Source organism: Macaca thibetana, chromosome 12 (assembly GCF_024542745.1).
Source record: "Macaca thibetana thibetana isolate TM-01 chromosome 12, ASM2454274v1, whole genome shotgun sequence".
Classification (NCBI taxonomy): domain Eukaryota; kingdom Metazoa; phylum Chordata; class Mammalia; order Primates; family Cercopithecidae; genus Macaca; species Macaca thibetana.
In genome coordinates, this window is record NC_065589.1 from 115,429,431 (window position 1) to 115,456,610 (window position 27,180).

The window sequence follows — 27,180 nt, forward strand, 5'->3', positions numbered from 1 at the left end:
CTCTCCAAAATATTTTTAAAATAAACAGTAGCCTTTAATCTTTTGATACTCTAAAATAAATCCTAGCGTTGAGGGAACTGTCTCTCCTCACTCTTATTTCCATACAGAAGAGAGATTTTCCGCGTCTCATGAGGGACACTGACCTCTCTCCAGCACCTCGCCTCAGTCTTCCTCCTATAGGAGACCACGAGCTGGGACTGAGAAGAGAGGAACCAGGCTTCCTGGGGCCTCAGAGTTTTCTTCTCTGTAGGTCAGGAGGTAAGCATCCTCTCCTGCTAGGGAGGTTTCTCAGCTCAGTCTGAGCTGGGGCAGGACAGTTTATGGCAGCAGTGGCGGAGGGATTTGTATGCAAGTCTGTTTTATTGCAGTTTGAAACCTCCTTCTTGAATCAGTAGGCATTTCATCTCTAGCTATGTGATTCCTGTTTCTTACACTATCTTAATTGAATCAGACTCAAGGGGAGAGAAAAGATACTATTCAGTGGTGGGCCTGACCCCAAAGCCATGGTATGTAGCCTGGGAACACTGAGAAGCAGTCACCAGGCATGGTCTTGTGGCCATTTGGAGAAATAGGAGCTTCTGGATCAGCCTACATGAATAGGTTATATTGCCACACAAGACCCTTGAAAAAAATCTTAGCCAGTCACAGCAGCTACTGGGGCCTTATAAACAAATATAGTACTATGCTCTAATAGACAAAGGTCCAGGTAAACAAGGATCACTTAGTATTAGGTGCTTCAAATCCAACAAGTTTTGGGTCTCCCAAAAGTGTTTCTTGTTCAAAGAAGTCTTGTCCACCTTTATCTTTCTACAGTTCAATAATCCTTCCCAGGAGACAGATACCCTCAAGATGAACATCCGACTCAGGGCTGGGTGAGAGTTATTACTGTCTTATCTGTGATTCACTTAGTAAGTTTCATCCCTCAGTCCTAGTATTAACAGTAACTAGGTGACCTAGGAGCTAAAGTTAAGCAGTCCCCCAGGGAATGATCACTAAGAACACATAAAAAACAGTGTCCGGTATCTGGAAAATAGCTTCACAAGTTGGGACCAAGGTTAAAACTGCTGAGGACAACGGTAACACCCCACTGATCATAAGACCAAATGTCAGGTCCAATTTGTTAACAGAAAAAAATATGGAAGGGGGATTAATCCCTCACTGCACACATTCATAGAAGAAAGGGAGTATCTACCTCCTAGGAGGGAAGCACATAGGAGAATATTTGCTGCCCCCTCATCCTTCCTCCCCAACAGAAGCAGAGGTGAGGAGTGATTTATTCAAAAGTCCTCAGAGGGGCGGGGCATGGTAGCTCACGCATGTAATCCTAGTGCTTTGGAAGGCCAAGGCAGAAGGTCACTTGAGGCCAGGAGTTTGAGACCAGCCTGGGCAACATAGTGAGACCTTGTCTGCATAAAAAAATTTAAAAATTAGCTAGGCATAATGGTGCATTCCTACAGTCCCAGCTACTCAAAAGGCTGAGGAAGGAAGATCACTTGAGCTTAGGAGTTTGAGGGTGCAGAGAGCTATGATCATGCCACAGCACTCTAGCCTGGGCAACAGAGTGAAACTCTGTCTCTTAAAACAAAAGTCCTGAGAGGATGAAGAAAATTATCATGCAGCTCTTAGCCACTCCTGGTGCCCTTCCCTTCTAGGCAGCCTGTCTTTGGGACACATGCATCTTTTGTGCCATAAGATGTGCTGCCTGCCCTAGCCTGTGGTTGTCCAGGTCTGCTTGGGACTCGCATGGGATAGCTTGGTAGTGAAACACTAACAAATCCATTTGGCAACATATCTGAGGCTCTCTCTCTGATAAACTTTTTTTAAATTTTGATCTCCATCAGATTTTTATAGCTTATTTAATTTCCTTGAAACTTGTAAGAAGAGATGAGTGTTCAACTGGTTCTGCTGCCTAAACTCCAAGCTTAGCACATGTAAATGAGTATCAGTCCTGGTTTTGCTCAATGCAGGTCCTAACTATCTATACAGGGGCATGTGATCAATACAGCCTTTCCTTAGTTACATTTTGGTTCAGCAGGAGGAGAGCTCCCTCTTGTGGTTTCAGATACATTGGTTTGCATAGAGTTACCAATTGCCTAGCACCACAGTAGCTTAAAAACAAGAGGCTGGGATCCACACCACCATCCAGCCTAACCCCCTGCCTTCAGACACGGCTCTTCCTGGCCACTCTTCAGAGCCAGCCTACTCACCCAGTTCATAAAGGCCCAGAGAGAAGGTTATCACGGGTCATCCTAGGATTTACAACCCTCTTAAACCCACCTCTCAGAAATTACTGCCAAGTCTGGGCAGTCCTGGCAGCCAAGGTGAGGACATGGAGGAAAATGCAGGCAGGCTGGGGGCAGGGAAAGAAAGTAAGAAAGACGTCCAGAAATCTAACAATCCCTTTTCAGCTTCTCCCTGTGGCTCAAGGTGGAGCCCTCAGATTTCCTAAAAATCATAGAAAGTGACAATTACAGAGGTCACCAGGCAGGTTTCCTAGACTAAGACTTTAACACGCCCAGCTGTGATTAGTTTGACTCCTTTAGTTTTTAAGAGTGTTCAGTGCACTGTTTTCTTCACCCCTGCAAACAGTCTGAAAGAGAATGAATTAAGCCTGGGTGTAAATTCAAGCTCCACCACCAACTCTGAAACTTTTGTCAAGTAACTCGGTCCAGGTCCAATACTCCTATCATAAAACTAGGGATAACCCCTACCCAAAGGCGGCAGTGAAGGTAAAATAATAAAATACACATCCAAGTGCTTGGAACACAGATGCCCAATACAATGTCTGTTGTTGAAATGAACTCAGTTATAAATGTAAAATCTCATTTACGGGCCTCTGGCCATAGGACTCTCTGTTAATGGGGCTTCAGAAGAGGATAGAAGTAGAGGATAGAAGCTTATGGAACTCTCAGCAAAGAAGGATGACAGGGAACAAGGACTTCAATTGGGCACATAAAGAAGACAGCTTGAGAGGCAACCATGCCCTCAACAGGCAAGTGTGCTCCTTGGACATATGTCCAGCCCACCCATTAAATTGACTAGATATACTGGAAAACTGCAAACATAGGACGGTTTTAGTCTAAACTGTACCTAACCAGAAACTCTATGGTGCTGGGAGAACTCCAAACAGAACACATTCCAAAACCAAACAGACATGATTTTTAGATGACTCAGTACCCTGTGGCTATAATGTCTTCTACAGATAATAAAGAATGAGCTACCTGATGCACTGCTGAGTCTGGTGGGTCCTTAGTCACGTAAACCCGTCTCCAGCTTTGCCCACAGTTACAGTTCATGGCTCTGCACTTAAGAGACACACATCAAGCACTTACCAGAGAATATAACACATCCTCAATCCCTTATCCAAACCCTTTGAGTCAGATGTGTTTCAGAATTCTGAAATTTTTAGATTTAGCTCCTTAGAATACCTAAGGGGTATATATTATATATTACGTAAGAACCCAGGAAAATCTAGAGTCACACTCTATAATAAAAAAAAATTTATTCAGCAAAACTTATGAATAGTCACATAAGTGGATCAATAAAGCTATAAATTCAGTCAATTCAGGTCATGTTTTGCTTCCAAATAAGCTTTGTATCCAAACTCTAAAAGAAGAGAAAACAGTTCTCAGTGTCTTTTAGATTTCAGAAATATAGACAAGGAATTGAGATGACATAGAAAAATACTGTGTTCCCCTATCTATTAAAAGTATAATGGAATGCTGCCACTGGAGTCTATCATATCCCCTAAGGATATCGAAATGAAAATGGGGCCTAACAACCACTGGAAAACTCAAGGGGAATTTAGGAAGAAAGCACATGTGGAATCAAAGAAATGGCAAAACTAGACAATGCAATGAAAAGAAATACCAGCACATCAAGGGTGCCACAGGTATAGGAAGCAATGAGGTCAAAGATAGAAGCTTCCAAGAAGAGCATCCTCAAGAAGACAATGAATTCATGCTAGTAAACAGCCTGATTAAGAAGCATAGACCAGGCATGGTGGCTCACACCTCTAATCCCAGGAGGCCAAGGCGAGAGGATCGTTTGAGCCCAGGAGTTTTAAGACCAGCCTGGACAAGATGGTGAGACCCCATCCCTACAAAAAATTTAAAAATTAGCTGGGCATGGTGGTGTATGCCTGGGCTCTAGCTACACAGGAGGCTGAGATAAGAGGATCACTGGAGCCCAGGAAGTCGAGGCTGCAGTGAGTGCTGTTCACAGCACTGCACTCCAGCATGGGTGATAGAGCAAGACCCTGTCTCCAAAAAAAAAAAAAAAAAAAAAAAAAAAAGCTGGCTGATCTGAGCTACAGCTAAAGGCATATGCTTCTTTTGTCAACCAGGAAAAAAAAAAGGCAATTAGAAACTTAAGGGGAAAATGCTGTATAAAGTAAATTACAACATTCCTGATGCTCAGTAACTCACAGATACCACCTCCACTTGGCTGCCAGAAACACAGGAGCAAATCTTTGGCCAATTGTAGGAAAACAAAGCATTTTGTGATCCATCACTGTGGTTGTCTTGTCCCCAACTCTGCCTTTTGTCCCCATTTTTTTCCCCCTTTTGCTTCATTTTCTCACCATTATTGCTTCATATGTTATTTATAAGACATCTTTGTTCCTTTTGGAAGTGTTTTCTCTTGGAAGAGGGTAATACTTCAGAGAAATGAATAAACAGACTGTCACAGAATCATGCATATCTGAGGTCAGGAATCTCTCCTGGCGGGTCAGAGAACTGAGGCCCACAGAAGGAGTGGCTGTCCGAAGGTCACACAGAGGCCCACTGGAGGGCTGGGAGAAGAACCAGGTATCCCAAATGGTCTAATGAAATGGCCAAGCCCCTGGTGAGCTGGTGCACTACAAAAGACTGGGCAGGGTATGCTCAGGTGAGATCTCTAGCAAGGAGCCCATGCTGCTTTCTCTCGAAGACAAGGCAAAGTGAGGCTCTGCCTTACACAGAGGCAATGGGGAAGGAAAGCATCTCCTTTCCTCTGACTAACCAGCTGCCACCCGTATTAGCTGTCTTTGGAAAGATAAACTAAGTAGTCACTACAAACTTTGATCTAGCTGTATGACCTTGGCGTCTTTCAGTCTCAGTTTCTTTTGTAAAGCAGGGATAATACCTATTGTAACAAAAGCTAAACTATGCAAAGTGTCCAACCAACTTCTGGCACACAGTGGACACTCAAAAGTTAGTTCCCTTCTCCCCACCTTTACGTTTTCCATAGAAAAACTTACATTTTTTGACCTATCGTAGAGTTTTCTTGAAAGAGCAAATCAACATCTACATCAAAGTTGCAAGTGGTGATACACCAAGTCATTCCTCCTACTACCTGCAAGACATAAAGAAAATATTTGTTTTCTCTTTCTCGTTTGGGGAGAATGGAAGAAGTGAAAGGTAGGTGAATTATAAATAGCTCTAACAGACTCAGTAAACATACAAAATTATGTATCTTGAGAGAGAGAGAATGTGTCCTCCTTACCCCATCAACTATAATTAATCTAAAATGGCACTGTTACGGAAAACTTCCTGCAGTGACAGAAATATTCTGTTATCTGCAAGGACCAGTACGGTAGCTACTAGCCACATGTGGCTGCTGAGCAGTTGAAATGTGGCTTGCATGACTGAGGAGCTGACTTTTATTATTAAATGAACATACTGTACATAGATCCTCTTTATAGTCAAAAGGACAGACATTCATTCTGTGTTTTATAGACCAGACACATGGGCAGCAAGGCTGACATTTTGTTTCCATACATCTTACTTTTCTTATCTACCTGAGATGATTATCTACCTACTTTTCCCTTAGGAATTCTCTGAGATGCAAATGAGAGTAAGACTAAAAACCCATTGTGAAACAAAATCCTTTTCAGACACAGTCTGATATTAGAAAAAAACAATAGTAAATCTTACCCCTGGCTGTTTAAGACACCTATGAGTTGCCCAATAAAAATGCAGATTCCAGGACCCAAGCCCAGACCTAGCTAACCAGAATTTCCATGAGTGAATCATGGGTTCTGTATTATAAAATAACCCAGAGTGATTCTGCTATGCACAGCCGGGACTGTGACCCTATGGAGCACTCAGCACTGTCTTCCACAGCCTGCCCTGTCTGATTTGAATGCGTCCTTTCTGTGCACAGTCCACTGTGGCACTTTTCTGCATCATGCCATTTATTCTGTGCATGTTGATTTACTTGTCTCTCATCCCTACTCTACAGAAATTGGGCTCTTTGAGAACTGTGCCTTTGTTTTTTCTTTGTGTCTTCAACACCTATTACTATGATTTGTGCATCATCATTCAAGGTTCTGCTGAATTAAAAGGTTTCTTCACACAGTGATCTCTCTCTCGTCCTAAATCAGAGCATTCACCATCCACAGAATATCTGGCAACTGTCTGTGAGCACACTGACTTGGGATAGCTCATTATTAACTCTGATTATTTTATTTTCCATAAGTTTGATAATCCCCACACGAACTTTAAATTCCTTGAAAGAAGGAACTATTAATTTTGCTTCTCTGCATTTCCTAAAGCTTTGTGCACAGAAAAGGAACTGACATATTCACTGATGCATCATTTCTGTCTTTGAAAAGAAGTCTGAACACTTCCATAATGAATCTGAATTAGGAAGAAATGGAAACACAGACATGGAGGAAGTTAAAACATCATCTCTTCCTCCTTTCTTTGCCATGATTAACCATGTCATTCTGACAAAAGATAGTCTAATGGTTAGAAAGATTTCCCCTTACCTTGTCAAAGGGTGACAAGCCTTTAATTCTTGCCCTGAAATACCCAGCTGCAACCAAGAGCTCCAGAATTTCAGTCAACTTGACATTTTGTTCTTCATCTTCTCTTGTTTCCACCTAAAACAAAAGGTAAAAGTGTGGCTGGTAAAAGCTATCCTGAATAAAGGAACACTAGGTATATCCCCTGATGCCACAATCTCATTGCCAAGGAGCAGATTACATTGGCTACATCACCGCAATGGATTCTCTGAAAATTCAGCAAGTGTCACACAGAAGCATGTGGACAGTGTTGCCGGAGTCACAAATGGGCCCCAGTCCTCAACGGGCTGTTAATCTTCATAGCTGAGGGAGACACATGCCAGGTATACACTAGTATACACTACTAGCAGTAGTATACACTACTCATCACATGCTGAAGGAATCCAGGAAAAAGGAAGGTTAGAACACAATACTTCCTTTTTCTCTAACCCATGGTTTACTTTGACAGTCTTCTCAAATAGATTATGACTCCTCACACACAGGAACAAGGTTTTATGGTGTTTTCTAAAAAAAACTTTACACTTAGGACTCAGGGCCGGCGTGGTGGCTCATACCTGTAATCCCAGTTGTTTGGGAGGCTGAGGCGGGTGGATCACTTGAGGTCAGGAGTTCAAGACCAGCCTGGCCAACATGGTAAAACGCCATCTCTACTAAAAATACAAAACTTAGCCAGGTTTAGTGGCCCATGCCTGCAGTCCCAGCTACTCAGGAGGCTGAGGCACAAGAATTGCTTGAACCCAAGAGTCAGAGGTTGCAGTGTGCCAAGATTGCACCACCGCACTCCAGCCTGGGCGACAAAGCAAGACTCTATCTCAAAAACTTTATACTTAGCGGGGCACGGTGGCTAATGCTTCTAATCCTACCAATTTAGGAGGCCAAGGGGGGGCCAATCACTTGAGGTCAGGAGTTTGAGACCAGCCTGGCCAACATAGCAAAACCCCACCTCTACTAAAAATACAAAAAATTAGCTGAGCATGGTGGTACACACCTGTAACCCCAGCTACTCGGGAGGCTGAGGCACGAGAATCACTTGAACCCAGGAGGCGTGGGTTGCAGTAAGGCAAGACTGTGCCCTTGCACTCCAGCCTTGGCAACAGAGCAAGACTCTGTCTCCAAAAAACAAACAAACAAACAAAAAAAACGTTATATTCATCCAGAAGTTACTGACAAGAGGCATAGAAACGAAGAAGAGAATTCAAACGTGTATCCCTCTCTGTACTTCCCTTTTTGAACTCGAAAACAAATATATGAAAGTCTTCCAACCGAGATATATTAAAGGGTGATTATTGCCACATAATAGGATTGCCTTAAAAATAATAAATTCATCTAATATACGTATATCAGTATTTTGTTTTTGTTTTTTGTTTTTGTTTTTTGTTTTTTAAGACAGAGTCTCACTCTTTCGCCCTGGTTGGAGTGCAGTGGCATGATCTCGGCTCACTGCACTCAGTTCCGGGAGGGAACCTCCACCTCCAGGGTTCAAGCGATTCTCCTGCCTCAGCCTCCTGAGTAGCTGGAACTACAAGCATGTGCCATCACACCTGGTTAATTTTTTTTTTTCCTATTTTTGTATTTTTAGTAGAGATGGGGCTTCACTGTGTTAGCCAGGCTGGTCTTGATCTTCTGACCTCATGATCAGCCCGCCTCGGCCTCCCAAAGTGCTGGGATTATAGGCATGAGCCATCGCGTCTGGCCCTATATCAGTATTTTGATTGAAAATTTTAAATTTATATCCTCCTTTTACCCCAGATCTTTATTTAATACTGAAATCCATCTAAATATTCTAATACTCCTTCATCTATTTATTATCATGAACTACCTTTCCTCTCTTCTATTGCTGCAGAAAATAAAAAACCATCTCTCTATATAAAACACGAATAAGATACCCTGGTTCACATGCTCATACTCATCTCTGAGTCCTCCCTTACCCAACAATGCCTGTTAAGTCTTCCTTTACTATGCATCTCACATTTATCTTCCCTTCCCTTTTATTCATACTTCATTCCAGGACTCCTGCAAATGCTTCTTCATCTTTCTTCCTTTGTTTTGTTCACCCCTTCCTAAATCACAGCTTTCATGTTATCCCTCTTTAGCTCACCCTCCCAGCCCTTATCAACAATGCGCCACACACACTGCCTGTAAGATAAACTCCAGATGTCTGGTTTCACATTCAGATCTTTGGCCACCAACCTATCTTTTCAGGTTCATCCTTTACCCCGAAAACAATCAAGACATGGCCATGGCTGATATTCTCTAACCATTGAGAAATCACTTTCAAATTCTAGCTCCCATTCAACGCCATCCCTCACAAGTCTGTCTTGAAATGGCCACTCCCTTCTGCATTTCTACTTTACTTATAGTCTATGCTGTACATATAACTAAGTATCAACATCTTCTAAGTGAGATATCTAGTGTTATGTACATGCTTGTCTTTCCAACTGGACTATTGATGGGTTAAGGACAGGAGTATATATTATATACTTGGGTTTACTACTCTATCAAAACAGCATTAAGTTCAAAGGACACACTTATTAAATAAAGAATGATCTACTAATGCTTACAAAAAGTAAATGAACCTAAACTAGTCATGCATTAATAAAATGTTTCGGTGGTCACATCCCTGACAATGGAAACAAGTTTATTTTAATGTATACACTGCCAGGAAAGGGAGTATACATATTAAAATACAGTTAATACAGAATTATTAAAGTGACTGATAATCCCCTGCAATAGAGCAGGAGTGGTGTGGGGGAGGTGACATCACTGAGCTACATCCGTCTCTGAAATGACCCTGGTCCAGTCCATTAAGGATCCTGAAGATCAGCATTCACTAGTTCCTAGTGGACATAAAAATTTTAAGTAATATAAATTATTCACACCTTCTCTCCCTTCTGCAAAAAATCTGGGATGGTTGAGAAACATCTACAAGTGAAAACACTCTAAGAAAAGAGAAGCTAAATAGTAGTTGTAGTTCAAGAAGACAGAGCAGAAAAAGAAAATGAGATAATATAAGTAGTTTCTTAAAATTTCTGGGGTGTAAAATAGGAACACTGCATTTGTTCAATCATTTATTGTGAAAACACTTACAAGAAGAAGACAAAAAAATAACAAATGAAAAAATAGGATCATCACTGCCTCAACACCTATCTAATGGGCACCCACTGGCCACCCCACTACAGATGCAGGGCCCATGCTTCCATCCACTCACCCCTAGAATGGAGAAGTTTACTTTTGCAATACAATTTGTGAAGTAATTGTGGCACGAGACACTAAATGGGAATGTATGACTCCAAATTCACTTAACAGATTAACACTGAAATGAAATGGAAAAGAGCCATTGCCTGATCCACAGGGAATGAAAGACCCTCTCTTGAAGCAATGAAAATCCACCAGGCTGGTTAATACATCCAGTTGTTAAAACTAAATTTCTGACAAAGATGAACAACAATGAGCTCTTACACCAAGCCCAATAAATTTTCAATTTCCGTCCCCTATAGTTGTTGTAAGCTGGAAGGCAGGGCCCAGTCTAGCTATCTTTGCAAAGGGTTAAAAAGAATGAATTTGAGCCGGGCAGTGGCTCACATCTGTAATCCCAGCTACTGGGGAGGCTGAGGCACAAGAATTGCTTGAACCTGGGAGACAGAGGTTGCAATGAACCGAGCTCACGCCATTGCACTCCAGCCTCAGTGACAGAGTGAGGCTCTGTCTAAAAATAAAAAAAGAACGAAGTTAATGAATTAACTGGTCTAGTGACAGCCTAATAACACAGACTATCCATATTTATATTTACTAGCTTCTGAACTGTATGATAATAATTTGATTATATTCACCCTGACCTCTTAATTGCCCGGAACTGTATCAGGGTCTTGGAAAACAATGATGAATCAGACCTGGCCTCCTAGCAGTCAGTGAAAGTTTAAACGAAGGACATACAGCGGCAGGTTGCTTTTTATTTATTTATTCATTTTTCCCTAGAAAGACCTCCACTGATAGTACTGCGGAACATTGGGCTGGAGGGATTTAAACTAGAACGTGGGAGACCACATAGGAGTCAACAACAAAAGGCCAGGCAAAAACTTGATGAGACCCTACAATAAAGAAGTGGCAAAAAAGAAAACTGCAAATGTCACAGTACAAATCCTATTGTTCACTATCCTGGGTCCCATCAAAGCAACGTGCATGTAAGGTTTTACCTAATACAGCAGTTCTGACAACATTATGCTTGTTAGGTTTTCTTAAGACAACAAAATGGACTTGCATTCTGGGAGCACACACTGACAGACAAATCTGTCCTCTCATCACTATATTCCCAGCTTCTGGACACAGAACACAGTGATCCCTCAATTAGTGGATACTTGTGATAAGAAAGAATTGAGGATTTGGGAGGAGTGCAGAGGAGAAAGATTGGTCACAGGCAGGTAAGCGTGAAGGGACCAGACTCACCAGGTCAAGCAAACAGTCACTGCCCAATGCCTGCTCCAGAACCTTAGGAAAAAGGCAGAGGTGCGGCGTGGATTCCATTTCTCTCCAGAATCCAGTAAACTAGACTAGCCTTTGAGTAAAATCAACTGAAAGGGACGACAGATGCAAACTACCTATGAGATGCTAAGTGATATTTGTAGCCAAAAGAAAATGAATACACTTTCCCTGTATTCCCAGCAAACGTGGAAATCCGCAAACCACTCCTGACTCTCCCTAGCACTAAGTGAGTACTCAACAAACACCTCTGGAAAAGAACCCCGCCCTCTTCTGGAGAAGCTGCAATGTTTCCGCCCAGAGCTCGGTCCCCACCAACACAGCACCCCAGGCATGCGTCCCACCCCGAACGCCCAGGCGCGCTGACCCAGCGGGACACCTCCCTGGTGCGCGCAAGTCTCCCAAACTTCCTCCCGCCGCCCCGGTCCGGGTCAATTCAAGGAGGGTAGCATTCCCTCCCGACAGCAAGGCGGGTGGGGCTGGCCGCCGGGACCCTGCGGGGTGGCGGTAGGCGTCCCAAGGTCACCGCCCTTCGCACCACCCGAGCCCGGACCGCCTCGGACAGCGGTCTCGTGACTCCAGCGCCCAGCAGCCTGGGCTAGCCCTGCAGTTTGTGGTTGGGGAGCCTGTCCCGGGCAGGGGGAAAGGTGGGAGCCCAGGGACCCCCGGCGCGTGGGGCTGCGTCAGGGCAGGTGTCGGGCTGGGAAGGCCACCTCCGCCCCAAGAGACCCGGGGAGCGGCTTAAGTTTGTCCCTACCCGCCCGCTGCTCCCTGCCCATGCAGAGGCACCCGCTCCCCGCCTCCAAGAAGAGGGTCGGCGCTTCCCCGAGGTGGATACACCTGAGGAAGGGGGCGGGGCGCCCCTATCGTACCCAGGGCCCGCTCAGTCAGCCGCCCCGCGGCTTGGCCCTCTCTTAGCAGGAACCCCGACGTGTCAGGGAAGGAGGCGGCGTTCTTACCTCCGGGAGACCCTGGCCCTCCGGCCCCTTGGGCAACCCCATGATCCGACCGGGCTGTCGTAAGGCGAGAGCGAAGCCCGCCAAGCGTCCGGAGGAAGCTGTCCCTGTCGCGGAGCTGCTACCGGGGTAAGTGCAAAGCGGAAACTTCCTCCGCCACCGCCGCCGCCGCCGCTGCTGCCGCTGGCCGGGAGCGCCGCGGCCGGGCAGAGCATGCGCGCTGGGGCCTGAGCGCGGCGCCACTGCGCCTGCGCCACAACAGCCCGGGGAGCAGTGGGCTGGGCTGCGGGTTCTGGGGTTGTGCTGGATCTTCGCGCCGATTCTCTGAAGTTTTCTCCCAGGCGCTGCTTGAGAGGTGCTCCTCCTGCATCTTGAGGACATTTTGCATTTCAGCTCCCTTCCCATCTCGCTGGCATCGGATACCTCAAGTGGGTCCTGTCTCCTCCGTGAATCAGACTTCGGAAACTCCCTCGCTTCAGGGTCAGAGTCCAAGTACACATGAGCTTGAGGATTCTGAATGTATGCCCAGCTCTAGCCCTTAGAAACGCACGCTTGGACAGATTTCTCCATATACATCCCAGGAACGGACCCCTTGAGAAGGAATTCTTCATGCCGGCTGCCCTCTCCAGCGTCCTGGCCAGTGGCATCGCGATCCCAGGAAACCTCGCTTTAGATATTGCCCACCAACCCGCCCCATTCACGGTTTCTGGGTCTTCCTGGAGGAATGACATCTCAGAGACTGCGGACTCCTGTGTTCACGTCATTTTAGCCGCCGCGTCCCTTATTTGGTGTATCCCTTGTCGGTCCCGGAGGATGGCAACTAGACAAGAGGTCGCAGGCCCCCACACCCGCTCCAAAACGGCTCTTGGCTTTTTGTTTCTTTTAAGCGATGAGGAAAGAGATGACTTCCGTGAAAACTTTTGCTGTAGAAGAGATCCTTCCCTCTGTATATGTGTGTGGGATGGGAAGTGTCAGACACTTAGCTCCTTGAGATCAAAAAGGTTTTGTGTTTGCTTTCCTCCCTTCTTTGCATCCCTAGCATCTTTAAAAGAGTAGGCAGGCGCGGTGACACATGCGTGTAATCCCAGCACTTTGGCGGTCGAGGCAGGAGGATCGCTTGAACCCAGGAGTTGGAGACCAACCTGGGCAACATAGTGAGACCTCCATCTCTACAAAAAAATAAGAAAATTAGCCGGGTGCTAGTGGTCCTAGCTAGCCGGTAAGCTGAGGTGGGAGAATTGCTTGAGCCGGGAAGGTTGAGGTTGCAATGAGCTATGATAACACCACTACACTCCAGCCTGGGTGACAGAGCAAGACCCTGTCTAAAAATTATATATATGTATGTGTGTATATGTATATATGTGTATATATATGTGTGTGTGTATATATATGTGTGTATATATATATGAAGTGATGTTTTCTATTTTATTTTTATTTTATTTTTGCACCTTTTGGACTCCTCCTGGAGTTTATCCTGATAGACAGTGGTTTGTCTGGAGCCAGAGCTCACAAGTAGTTGGAAGTGCCCTAAGGACGCCATTTTGTTCTTAAATATAACCAGCAAATATTACTCAAAACTGTGCACCATCCCCAACCCCTGGTCCCCAATAATTTGAATAATGTGAATATGCAAGTTAAGGTATTGAGATGGGAACCCTCCTGTGTGGTATATCTTGCTCTTATGCTTTGTAAAGCCAATAAACCTCAATTTCTACTCTCATAACTTCCCAAATGTGTTGTTTTTGTAGTTTTAAAACTGTCCTTCACTGAAATGGTATAGGTTGATGGGGCATGGAGAGTGACAATCATTTGTGGCCACTGTTGAGTGACCAGACAGGTACTGATGCCTAGGAACAGGTAGTAAGATCTCATATAGCAGGCAAGCCTAAACAGCTGTATATAATAGCAGCCTGGAGACTAAGACCTGGAGAATAACAGAACTCAGGCCACACCCTGAGTTTCCCGTTATAATACTTCTGCAATGTTTTAAATAAGGACGAGTAGCTAATTTCCTCAGTAAAAAACTGTCCTTCCCAAGTGTGGTGGCTCATGCCTGTAATCCCAGCACTTTGAAAGGCCGAGGCGGGCGGATCACCTGAAGTTGGGAGTTCGAGACCAGCCTGACCAACATGGAGAAATGCTGTCTCTACTAAAAATACAAAATTAGCTGGGCGTGGTGGTACGTGCCTGTAATCCCAGCTACTCGGGAGGCTGAGGCAAGAGAATCACTTGAACCTGGGGGGCGGAGGTTGCGGTGAGCTGAGATTGTGCCACTGCACTCCAGCCTGGGCAACAAGAGCGAAACTCCGTCTCAAAAAAAAGAAAGAAAAGAAACTGTCCTATGTTGTTACGACAGGTATAGGGTGACAGCAACAGAGTTGAGGGGCATGGGGCATGCTTAAAAAAAATAAATAAATAAAAATAAAAAAAAAAAGGTCTCAGCAAAACAGCCATGATATCAGTCAAGAAAGTTTGAACAGGGCTAGGTGGCACCTGCTTGTAGCCCCAGCAACTTGGGAGGCTGACGCAGGAAAATCGCTTGAGTTCCAGAGTTCTGGGCTTTAGTAAGCTATGCCAGTCAGATATCTGCACTAAGTCTGGCATCAATACAGTGACCTCCAGGGAGCGAGGTTGCCTAAGGAGTGGTGAACTGGCCCAGGTCAGAAACAGAGCAGGTTAAAACTTCTGTGCTGATCAGTAGTGGGATCATGACCATGAATAACCACTGCACTTCAGCCTGGGCAATATAGAAAGACACTGTCTCTTAAGCAAAAAGAAAAAGAAAGTTTGAGTAGCCCATATTTGAGGGCAGAAACCCTTCACAGTCTTGAAGACCTTTAACAGCCAATGCAGAGAAGGAGGCTTGTGAGGAATCTCTCAGATAAATCCATCTCTCTCCCTTTCCCTTCACTCCAGGTAGCCTCACAGATTGTGTCTCCCTAGTGTGATATCTGAGGACTAGAAATCAGTTATTCTGTCTCTCTTCTGTACACCGAGTACAGAGTCGTGTGATGTTCTTCTAATTGCAAGATTCTTTGGAGCCTCACAAATACTTTCCACTTCCTGGGTAAAGAGGTACCATAGTGATATAGTTTGGATATTTGCCCCACCCAGATCTCATGTCAAAATGTAATCCCCAGTGTTGGAGGTGGGGCCTGGTGGCAGGTGACTGGATCATTGGGGTGCATTTCTCATGAACGGTTTAGCACCAACCCCTTGGTGCTGTCTTCGTGATACTGAGCCACTCATCATGAGATCTGGCTGTTTAAAAGTGTGGCACTTTACCCCCTCTCTCTAGCTCCTGCTTTCACCATGTGACGTGCCTGCTCTCCTTTCACCTTCCTAAAGCCCGTTTAAGCTTCCTAAAGCCTCCCCAGAGGCCAAGCAGATGCTGGTGCCATGCTTTCTGTAAAGTCTGTAGAACTGCGAGTTAATTAAACCTCTTCTTTATAAATTACCCAGTCTCAGGTATTTCTTTATAGCAATGTGAGAATGGCCTAATACACATAGTAAAGAGCTTCCTGTTAGGCTTAGCTTTGTTCTGGAGGAAGTCTTCTATAAAACCTCAATTATTCTGTCTCCAGGCTTCTCTCATTCCTTCTACATGTAGTGCAACAATGGGTGTTCAGTAAAGTGGGTCACACAGCACAATAGAGGGAGTGCTGGAACCAGAGCCCCAAATTTCTCATTCCCCATGTTCTTTTGCTTATCCATCCATCCATCCATCCATCCATCCATCCATCCATCCATCCATCCATCCAACAAATATTGCTGAGTTTCTTCTACGTCAGTAGGTCTCAAACTTGGCTGCACATTGGAATCACCTGGATTCCACCCTTAGCAATTCTGATTTAATTGGGCTAGGGAGAGGCATGAATATTGAATTTTTTGCCTTGGAACATATTGTTTTATATACAACACAGTAGTGAATAGTGACTTCATTATGGGTTTGTTTCTTTACAGATCACAGTGGTATACAAAATTCGAAATCCATAAACAAAGAGCTCTTAGGTTAAATGAGTTCTTCCTAAAAATTCTTAATGGCATGCTGGTCTATTCTCAGGCAGTACAATTGTATAATGCACCATCCTATATTTAGCATTTCACATTTCTACAGTAAAATAATGGAGGCACAGGCAGTGCAAGCAGATTTAAACCCCTTCTACTTCTGGACTGAAAGTTAGAAAAACACAGCATGTGCACACACACACTTGGATGAGTTCTTCCAATACATTTTTCCCCCCAAAATGAGAGTTTTATCAAAGATTTTCAATAACTTCCATAGTTTGTACAACCACACTCTATTAGCTACATTTAAAAGGATTCAACAAGGGCCCAACTACACAGTAGTAAATAAACATGCTTGAGAATATCTGCTACATTCTCTATATCCTGGAGAAAAATAATCTTTCCATTTTTTGGTAAAGTTAATAACTAAACAATTCTTTCCTATGGTGGGGGGTGGGTAATGGGACTGTCAAACCTTCACAGGTGATTCCAATGAGCAGTCAATTTGAGAAGAGTTTCTCTGTGCCAGAAACTGTTCCTGGTGCTGGAGATACTGCAGTCAACACACCAAACAAGATAATTACGGACAGAAATTAAACATGTAACTAATAAGAGAACATCAGGTAGAAATAGGTGCTACTAAAGGGGGCAAAACCAGTGTAGTTTGGGTGTGGTGGCTCACACCTGTAATCCCAGCAATTAGGGAGGCTGAGGCAGGCAGATTGCTCGAACCCAGGAAGTTCGAGACCAGCCTGGGAAACATGGCAAAAACCTGTCTCTACAATTAAAACAAACAAACAAACAACAATGACGACAACAACAACAACAACCACAACAAACAGTGTCATGCAGTAAAGAATAGCTAGAGTCAGAGTCACTTTTAGATGAAGGGGCCAGGATTAGGCTTTGCAGTGCCATTTGAGAGGAGACCTAAATCCCAGAAGAGTGCCATAGGATGACCTCAGGGGAAAGCATTGCTGGCAGAAGGAGCATCTGAGGTATTCTGGACAGTTTCCCATTGCCCTTTCAGTCCTGCCGTCAGTCCTCTCCTTGCTCGTTTCAGCACAAGGCTGACCAGTAAGGATTTCAGCAGCAGGGCCTGGGGTGTGAGGATCTGGGATGTGGGTCTTGGGATGAAGGGGTGTCTGGGATGTGAGTCCTGGGGTTTGGGGGAACTGAGGTATAGGGTCTAGGAAGCAAAATTTCAATAGTAATATTAAGAACTTAAAAAATATCCTTTGATACGATACTTCTACTTTCAGGGCTTATATAAGATCTTCATCACAATGTTACTGATAAGAAAAAAAAACCTATAAACTTAGTAAATAGCCCATAATAAGGGATTGGTTAAGTACATTATAGTCTGTCCATTTGATGCAGTGAAAATGTGTGCTTCAGCAGGCCATGAACAAAAACAGTGAGAGATGAGGCTATATAAATGTTAACAATGTCTGCCTGCCAAAAAATTATTACAACATTTAAAAGGCAAACTGGAAAAATATTTGTTACCTATGACAAGAATTCTTCCAAATGAGGAAGAAAAATGTAATAGAAAAATGAGCATAAGACTTGAATAGAGAATTTCTAAAAGAAATTGTCACTAATTGTCTGAAATAAATAACAGCCTTATTCTACAAGGTTAAAATATGGTATCGTTTTGTATGGAAAAAATAATTATGTTTAAAGGACATTAAACAAATGCCTGTAGCATTCCCTAGTCAGTAAGGTTTTACAACATTTCTTGGAGGGCAATTTGGCAAAGTTAATTTTTCACCAAATATTCATTCTATGCCTCTTGTGTGCCAGGCACAGAGAAGGGCTCTCAATGTGGGTGAGGGTAGAGATTCAGGACCAAGGAGCAGTTTGGAGTTTTCACAGAGCATGGGAGATTGTCTCAGTCTCTTCAGGCTGCTATAACAAAATACTGTAGAGTGGCTTGTAAACTACAGAAATTTATTTTCCTCACTTCTGGGGGCTGGGAAGTCCAAGGTCAAGGCACTACCAAATGTAATGTCCGGTGAGGTCCCATTTCTCATGGATGTACAGCTTCTCATTGTCACCTCACATGGTAGAAGGGTGAGGAGCCTCTGTAAGGCCTCTTTTATAAGAGCACGATCCCATTCATTATGGTAGAGCCCTAATCACCCCCCATCTTCTAATAATACCACCTTGTGGAAGTCAGAATTTCCACATACAGATTTTGGGGTAACCCAAACATTCAGACTACAGCAGAAGTATTACCAACATTTAGCGTCCAGTTGTTAAAGACATCAAACTTCCTGCATTGATTTTAGGTCATAAAAATTTCTTTGACCAGAGAAATGTGGGCAGATAGGCGATTGTGCCAGTTCTGGGTGAGGTGTTAAGAACCATTCTGTGTTCCCTCACTCTCCTATGCTCATGTCATTCACCAGCAGAACGCATACTCAGGCAACCATACCTCCATCCGCCTGGGCCCTCAAACAGGAAACACCAGTGAGAGAGCAGAGCAGACCTGAGCCCCAAGCCCAGCTGAGCACCAAGCCCATGAGTGAGATATCAGTGCTTGCTGTGACCAATGAGGCTTGGGGGTTGTTTGTTAAGCATCATTATCATGCATAACCTAATAAACTGCATGAAGAATTGTTCCCCCAGATGCCATAAGCACGCCCAACCCTCTTTCTGAAAAACACTGGATACAGAAAAGAAACAAAATAGAGCTCTGGGATGAACATACACAGTCAACCAATCATCACAGCACAAATGACACGATGCACATTGAAATAAGTGCCTTTAATAATGAGTTGAAAAGTGGGATGAAAAAGAGGAACAGGAGGAACAGTTTTGAGTGGGGAGTTAATGAAAGTTTCTCCAGGGACACAACATGTAAGACTTGAGATGAAAGAGGGTTAGACCTGAAGTGGGATAAGGGCTTCCAACAGAGAGGGGTCCATGAATAGGGAGGAGCTTGCACCTGAGGGGTTGGAGCAGGAGCGCTAGGTGCCACTGGATGGCCTGGCCCAGTCAGGACCTTGGGGACCACCAGGAGGGGACTGGATTTTACCTAAGTGCAATGAGAGCAATCAGAGGGAGTTTTGTTGGTTTGTTTACATCAAAATTTGTTTTGTAAACATGTTAGTTTTAGCATGATTTAGCCTTTGATGTATAGAAATGGAATTTGAGTTTCAAATGTCTCCAGTGGCAGGACTGTCCACCTAGGATCCCTATTACCTTTCATGTTTTGGGGAGGGGGTTAACAACACCAACTCAAGTACTACCCTTACACTGTCTAGAAACGAAAGGAAACCATTGACTCAGGAATTTCACTTCTAAATAGACCGCATTTACATAACATTATCCTTCGTATTATAGTTCCATCAAGCTTTCATGTGAAAACTAGATGAGAGAAAATGAAAATTACTTTAGAAGAGAGACCAAAAAATACTGTTTTCTGGATTAATCAGACTTCCTATTAATAAATAGCAATAAGAATACAACTTTCATTATCTTGAAATCAAATAAGATGAAAAGAATTATACTAAGATTCACACATATATTTGCGTGGATGTACATATGGGAAAAACCTAAGTATGTTTCCCCACTCCCTACTCACGATCACACAGTACTTCTGGCACCAGATGTATGGGGGGTTTTCTCCGCATGCCAACCAAGCAACTCTGCAGCAAACACCAGCTAAGTGTCCTGCTATTCTGATCCTACTTACCTGGAGACAGCCAGGTAAAGTTGGGTTGAGAGTTCACGAAAGGTGAGGGCTCAGTCCTAGGAAACTGACCCCATTTCCCATGCCAATTACAAACTCAGATTTTGACCTCAGCTTCCGGCCCACTGACTATAAACCAGGGTTCCCATGATTCCCTCCTTGGATTGTGGCATTGGGCATTCTGGTGAGCTCTCCATGTGATCAACACAGCAGGCATGAGATTTTATCCCTGAAACTTATGTCAAATTGTCCAGCTTAGCAGTTTTTGTTCTTGGTTGGAGAGTTGTAGCCAGATATTGAAGTAAACTAGAGGAATTTGAGATCTAATCCTAAATAAATAATAAAAACTTGAAAACAATGAACAGGGCTACGATCTAACAACATGTGTACTATGGTTTTCTTCTGAAACATAATTTCTCTCTATTGTCACCTCCACTTCTACTAAAAATAATCACAGTAACACCAATTTGTTTGTAAAATAAGTTTAGTCTCAAACTTGGCCTAATTATCTGTGTAAGTACAGCAAGAATAACCATATAGGTTCCTTTTAAATTTGCTTTGCTGATAATTTTGACAAGAAACCTCAGACTGGATTTTTTAAAACCTCTCAATGCTAGGAAGTCAAACAAATGCAGACATCAGACTTTGCCCTTAAAGCCAGATATTGTATGCATGTGTTCAAATATGACATTCCAGTCAAAGCCTTGATAATATAGTCAATGTTTTCAGTTGTATCATGTTAAAGAGAACAGACTTTTGTTGAATTTATGCAAATAACCATATTATCATAAACAAAAATAAGAATACCCATGAATTAATTCCTGAGTTTTGGAGGGATCAGGTAAGGAACAAAAGCAACTGTTTCAATTTTTGTTTACGAAAGTATGCATTAGCAAATTGCTATAAGTTATAGTTAGTTTAAAAGGAAAAAAAAGTTCCCTTAAATCTGGATAATGAAACATTAAAGGAATCAGAAATATTTCTCTTTTAAAACGCCATTAAGCCCCATTATTCCTTCTTGTCAGTTCATTCAGTGTCATGTAATACATTTTTGTTCTGTTTAATCTTGGTTAGCAGTTTCACAAACCCATTAGTTTCTTCATTAGAGTTCTAGAAATTCTTACCCAGTCCAATGGTACCTAAAAAAAAAAAAAAAAAAAAAGAAAGAAACCCACAAACTCAAATTTATCAGAAACCTGTACTTGCCAGAGTTCTTTCTATCCCTATTATGAACCTTCTTGAAGATATAAAAATATGACTTGAAGAAGGTTAAATTCCATTTCTTATTTGACAAAGTTTCTCATGTAATTTAATGAATCAAATAAGCTGCTTAATCTGTTTACTACCTCTCTTTTGCATTTCCAGGGGTCCTCTGGGCTGTCCAACAGCTGGCTCAAGGTCAAAAAGACTTCATTTTATAATTTGGTTTTAAGAAGTTTGTCGAAAATAAACTTTCAAAACACTTGATCAAGAGTAGGATCACAGGCCACTATGAAACAATAATTATTCCTTTAACCAGAGTTTTAATTGAAAGAAGTTGCAAGGCTGGGGGAAGTGGCTCACACCTGTAATCCCAGCAATTTGGGAGGCCTAGGCAGGATGATTGCTCAAGTCTAGGAGTTCGAGATCAGCCTGGGCAATGTGGCAAACCCCGTGATATGGTTTGGCTGTATCCTCACCCAAATCTCATCTTGAATTCCCATGTGTTTATGAGAGGGACACGGTGGGAGGTAATTGAATCATGGGGCAGGTCTTTCCTGTGCTGTTCTCGTGATAGTGAATAAGTCTCATGAGATCTGATGGTTTTAAAAAGGGGACTTTCCCTGCACAAGCTCTCTTCTCTTGTCTCCTACCATGTGAGACATGCCTTTCACCTTCAGCCATGATTGTGAGGCCTTCCCAGCCACATGGAATTGTAAGTCCAATAAACCTCTTTCTTCTGTAAATTGCCCAGTCTCGGGTATGTCTTTATCAGCAGCGTGGAAATGGACTAATACGCCCTGTCTCTATGAAAAATACAACAACGACAAAAAATTAGCCAGGCACAGCGGTATGCTCCTGTAGACCCAGCTACTTGGAAGGCTGAGGTGAGAGGATGGCTTGAGCCCAGGAGGCAGAAGTTGCAGTGAGCTGAGATCATGCCACCACACTCCAGCCCGGGCAACAGAACCAGACCCTGTATGGAAAAAAAAAAAAAAAAAAAAAAAAAAGCATATTTGTAGGAAAAAAACTTAATGCTTTAACTCAATTTTCTTAAGTAATCAGAGATCTAATAAAGACAGTATGAAGCATAGGAAATTATCTTGATAAAACACAAAATCTCTTTCTCCTGCTTACTGGTTCCCTCTTTCCTTGCTTCTCTTTACTTCCCAAATCCATATTTTGAAACAACCTTTAAATAATATCAAAATTAGACAAAATTACTTTTCTCCCAAAGAGAAAAAAGCACACCTTTATGCCTTCCTTATAATTTTTCTCAACAAAACACTCTCACTTTCCTACTTAGCATATTGAATTGTTCCCCTTATTTCTAGTAGTTTTAGTTATTTATACTAATTATAGTTGTTAATTCTTAGCAGTTGCAAACCAATTCTGTAGACTAGCACCATTTCATAATTTCTAGAAATATGTGCTTCCTGAAGGTACAAATTTTCTTTTTTTCTTTTTCTTTTAGAGATGGGGTCTCTGTTACACAAGCTGGGCTCACATTCCTGGTCTCAAGCGATCCTCCTGCCTCAGCCTCCTAAGTAGTTGGGACTACATGCATGTGCCATTCGTTGTATCTGGTTAAAGTACAACTTTTTTAATGTGGAATAGAACATATTTACTAACAGACCTAAATGCATTTTGTCTTTTTGTACAATTTAAGAAGCCAAAAACAAACTTAAACTTATGTGTAACAATTAATGTTTCAGCATTTTATCGTACTTAGAAATGATTCAGATATTTCATGAGAATCTATTACTTATTTATAACACAACTTTAAGTTACTTACAAAGATTTTTGAAACCATGAAAATTTTATTTATAAACTTTTATCCTGTCTACATTTTCCTAGTCTAGTCATTTTTAACAATAATTCTTGAATTGCCCATTAAACAAGGCTAGCCATCATTTAAGTTATTTCCATGTAACCCATTTTTAAAGGATGCAAATGCTAAGCATGAACTCTAAAGTTAAATGCATGGGTATTTTCCTGATCACAAGACACAGTCGTTTTTATTAAAACAACAATAGTAATAAACTCGTCCTATTTACCAAAGATTTACTCAAATCACATGAACTAAAAGGCATTAAAATATTTGATCTAAGTGTTTAGGTTTTCTTCAAGCAAATTAGAGCTTTTTTTTCAGATATTTTGGTAGAGAAATATCACATACACGTAATACATATAGACACACAGACACACAGAGAGAAGCAGATCTTACAACTTTTTAACGATTCTGCTAGCCAGGCATGGTGACTCATGCCTGTGTAAACCAGAGTATCTAAGACAAGTCTCAATCAATTTAGGAAGTTTATTTTGCCAAGGTTAAGGGTGCACCCGTGATACAGCCTCAGAAGGTCCTAACAACATGTGCCCAAGGTGGTCGGAGCACAGCTTGGTTTTATACATTTTAGGGCGACATGAGGCATTGATCAATATATGTAAGATGTACATTGGTTCGGCCTGGAAAGGTGGGACAACTCAAAGTCGGGAGGGGGCTTCCAGGTCATAGGTAGATAAAGAACAAATGGTTGCATTATTTTGGGTTTCTGATTAGCCTTCCAATGAATCAAAGGAAGCAATCAGCTGTGCATTTGTCTCCTGGGAGCAGAGGGATGACTTTGAGTTCTGTCTGTCCTTTGTCCACCAGGAATTATTTTGTGGACAAATTGTGAGGGAGGCATGTAGCTTTTTTAATCTTTGTAGCCATCTTATTTAGGAATAGAATGGGAGGCAGGTTTGCCCTTCACAGTTCCCAGCCTGACTTTTCTCTTTGGTTTAGTGATTTTGGGGTCCTGAGATTTATTTATTTTTTCATACCTATAATCTCAGCCCTTTTGGAGTCTCAGGTGGGAGGATCACTTGAGGCCAGGAATTCAAAGCCAGCCTGGGCAACATAGCGAGGCCCAGTCTCTACAAAAAAAAAATTAGTTGAACATGGTGGTGTGTTCCTGGTGTGTTCCTGTAGTCCCAGCTACTCCAGAGGCTGAAGTGAGAGAATTGCTTGAGCCTGAAAGTTCAAGGTTACAGTGAGCTATGATTGTGCCACTGTACTCTAGCCTGGGTAACAGAGTGAGACCCTGTTTCAAAAATAAATAAATAAATAAATATTCTGCATTTTCCAGTTTTCAAAATCTCTCTCCACTTTAGACTATCAATCTTATGATTGATTATTCCTTGCTCTAAACAATTGTTAGGTAGGTGGCCTTAAATTTGCATTTCCAAAGTCATGACATTTGTGTGAAACTAGGTGGAAAATTTATAGAACTTAGGTCTAAATGCCACTATTTGCTGAGATAAAGAAGGGCGTAGGTAAAAGACTCAGTTAAGACAAGAGGGCTGGGAAAATTACCTTAAACAAGAGTAAAATTTGTTACGTAAGCTTTAAGCCAATGTCTTTCCTATTGTGATTTAGGTACTGAGAGGAAGACACCCTTAGAAATGGAGATTTCATTTATAAATGTAAATTTATTTTTACAAGGAATTTCAAAATAGCTAGCTAAATACGGAAAGTTGTATTTTGGAGACCAAGTTAGTTCAATGGGCAGTCTTTTCAATTGAGCTTGTTTCTTAATTAGATTACTGACTTTAGGATGGAGTTCTTCAATGAACTGGGCTAAACAAAAAGGTCAGTAGATTTAATTTTCTTATAAATCACTTAAACTTTTTATTAGGCATTTTGTGAAAAGCCGTTCAAAATATGCAATAAACATTTTTTGAAATACTTTTAGAAGCTGCACCATTGAAGGCACTATTAGAAGCTTATACCTATTGAAGGCATCCCTGGGTAGACCTAATTTGAGAGCCCTGTAGATCAGCTCTTCCAGAGTCACTCCCAAAAAACAGCCAGAACCACCACCACCACCACCACCACCACCACCACCAACAAAAGCAACAACAACAAAAAAACCCAGAGACTTAAATAATGCCTTGAGAGCTGCAATGATTGAAGTGGCATCATTGTCTGGGGTGACACCTGAGGTTCGTTGCCTCGTGGCCATGGAGAGCAAGGATGCAGACACACAAAGAGTAAGGTTAAGAGTGGAGGATTAACAGGCAAAAGAAAGAGAATAGTTCTCTGCTACAGAGAGGTGTCCCAGAAAAATGCGTTGCCTATTTGTGGTGAAATGCAGTGGTTTTCATAGATGAGTTAAGATGAAGGCGATGTCTGATCTACGTAGGACACAAAAAATCAGTTAGGACCAGGTGTGCCATCTGCACAGGGTGCGAATCTCTGGCAGCCCCCACCCCAATCTTTTATTATGCAGGTGGGTTCTCTGCCTGAGCTTCTTCATGTTGCCCATTTCTTTCTTACTGTACATGTGCTAACAAAAAAGGGAAGATGGAGCTTCCATGGCGGACACGCCTGTCTCCCAGGTAGCCCTTTTTTGTTGGTGCGGTTGCTGGCATTCCCCTGTGCAAGCTTCCAGCTTCCTTTTTTATGTTTTGCACCCCTATTTCTCAGGTTGCTCTTTGTTAGAAAAGACATGATTTCTAGTTATGCTTTTTTGTTAGAAGGGAAGTTCTGCCAAGGACTCTTTGCCGTCACTATCTGCCTAAATAATTTCTTTCTCTCTCCTGTATCACAATCAGTCTAGCTGCAAATAAGGTGCAACCCACATCTCTGTCTGGCCATATTTTGCTAGCTGCAAATGGGGTGCAGCTCCATTTCTGTCTAGCCATATTCTTGAGGCTCCTAGCCTTTTGATTGGCCACCTATATACACAGACCCAACAACCCATGTACCCCTGACAGATGGAAAGTCAAGCCAAGTTCTCAGGACAAGAAATGAGATGATCAGGAAAGCAATCACTGCCCATGAAAGGGAAAGGATCAATCTTAAAGTGTAATTGTTAGAGTAGGTAGTTAGGCAGATATGAGCAGGGCAGAAGAGGCCCCCTTCCACCCGGAATGTCAGGCGACTATCAAGTGATGGTCAGGCAGTTGTTAAACTGTCTAGCTAACGTTGTAATTGGTCACAGCTGGTGCCAGGGAACGGCCCGCTCCCAATAGACAGAAAACACCTGAAGCTGATGAGCAGCAGCTTCCCGGTAAGATCTCAGGACTTGGGCTAGTGGGCCCAGGCATGCACACTAAGAGGCAAGATGGCAGTTTAATTGGTATATGACCTTCTTCTGGGAATATGTGACGGGTAAGGGAAAAATGCCTCAAATGAGCATGTGCACAATTTCAGTAAACACACTATATGTGGCCCCTCCCAAGTCCTGGCAGACCACTGCGCACGTGGGCAGCCTACCCCAAGGGAAGAATCAGGGGAGAACACAAACCCTGGAATCATACCAACATATAAACCCCAAGTCAAGGGGAGGCACTTGAAACTCCAAAGTTCCTTGCTTGGCCCTTTTCCAAATATACTTTACTTCCTTTCATTTCTGCTCTAAAACTTTTAAAATATACTTTCACACTGTGTGTTATGCTCCTCAGATGAATTCTTTCTTTTAAGGAGGCAAGAACTGAGTTACTGCAGATAGTGAATCTGTACAAACAGCGTCACTGCTGCTAACACAATGTTGAGCCAGGTGCAGTGGTTCTTGTCTGTAGTCCCAGCTACTCGAGAGGCCAAGGTGGGAGGATGGCTTCAGCCCAGGAGTTTGAAATCAACCTGCGCAACATAGCAAGACTTTGTATCAAAAAAATAAAGGATAAAAATAAATAAGTAAATAAATAAATCATTAATTTTTTAAAAAGTGTGGTGTTATTCATCGGGAACATTCTATGCAATAGCCACTAGAATTCTGAAATTTTTTTAGTGTTATTTTGCCACTGTTGTAAAATTTGCAGCTTCCAGAGCCATAATTTCCATACATAAAAAGGAAGGTATAGCTGAAAGGCAGAGTACTTGGAACTTTAGAAATTAGGATCCCATTTTTACACTGGATCTTGGGTCTCTTAAAGTTGAGATGGCTTTGACCCTGACATCTTGGCCTGCATGAAGAGAAGAAATAAAGAGGCCCTTCAGTAAAAACCACTTACTGCCACCAGTTACCTTAAAAACTGGCAATTTTTTGCCAATGACTTGTCAGTCA

General features: G+C 42.7%; 1 protein-coding gene and 1 long non-coding RNA gene across 5 annotated transcripts in view; both read right to left on the reverse strand.

The window, feature by feature from the left end:
• Positions 1-12,428, reverse strand: part of CCDC93 (coiled-coil domain containing 93) — a 94,379-nt gene extending 81,951 nt beyond the window's left edge. For 2 of the 3 annotated variants that reach the window (XM_050751715.1, XM_050751714.1), the window contains exons 1-3: positions 12,223-12,405; positions 6,752-6,865; positions 5,240-5,334 (exon numbers count right to left, since the gene is read on the reverse strand). In XM_050751715.1, the coding sequence (XP_050607672.1) occupies positions 5,240-5,334; positions 6,752-6,865; positions 12,223-12,264 (251 nt within the window). In that variant the 5' untranslated portion in view covers positions 12,265-12,405. Of the gene's footprint in view, positions 1-5,239; positions 5,335-6,751; positions 6,866-12,222 lie in introns of all 3 variants that reach the window. The other variant, XM_050751713.1, reaches the window with a different exon arrangement.
• A 10,543-nt stretch (positions 12,429-22,971) lies between these two features.
• The window catches only part of LOC126932646 (uncharacterized), a 61,136-nt gene continuing 56,927 nt past the window's right edge, over positions 22,972-27,180 (reverse strand). For both annotated transcript variants that reach the window (XR_007718264.1, XR_007718263.1), the window contains one exon: positions 22,972-26,756. This is a non-coding gene — a long non-coding RNA (uncharacterized LOC126932646). The remainder of the gene's footprint in view (positions 26,757-27,180) is intronic.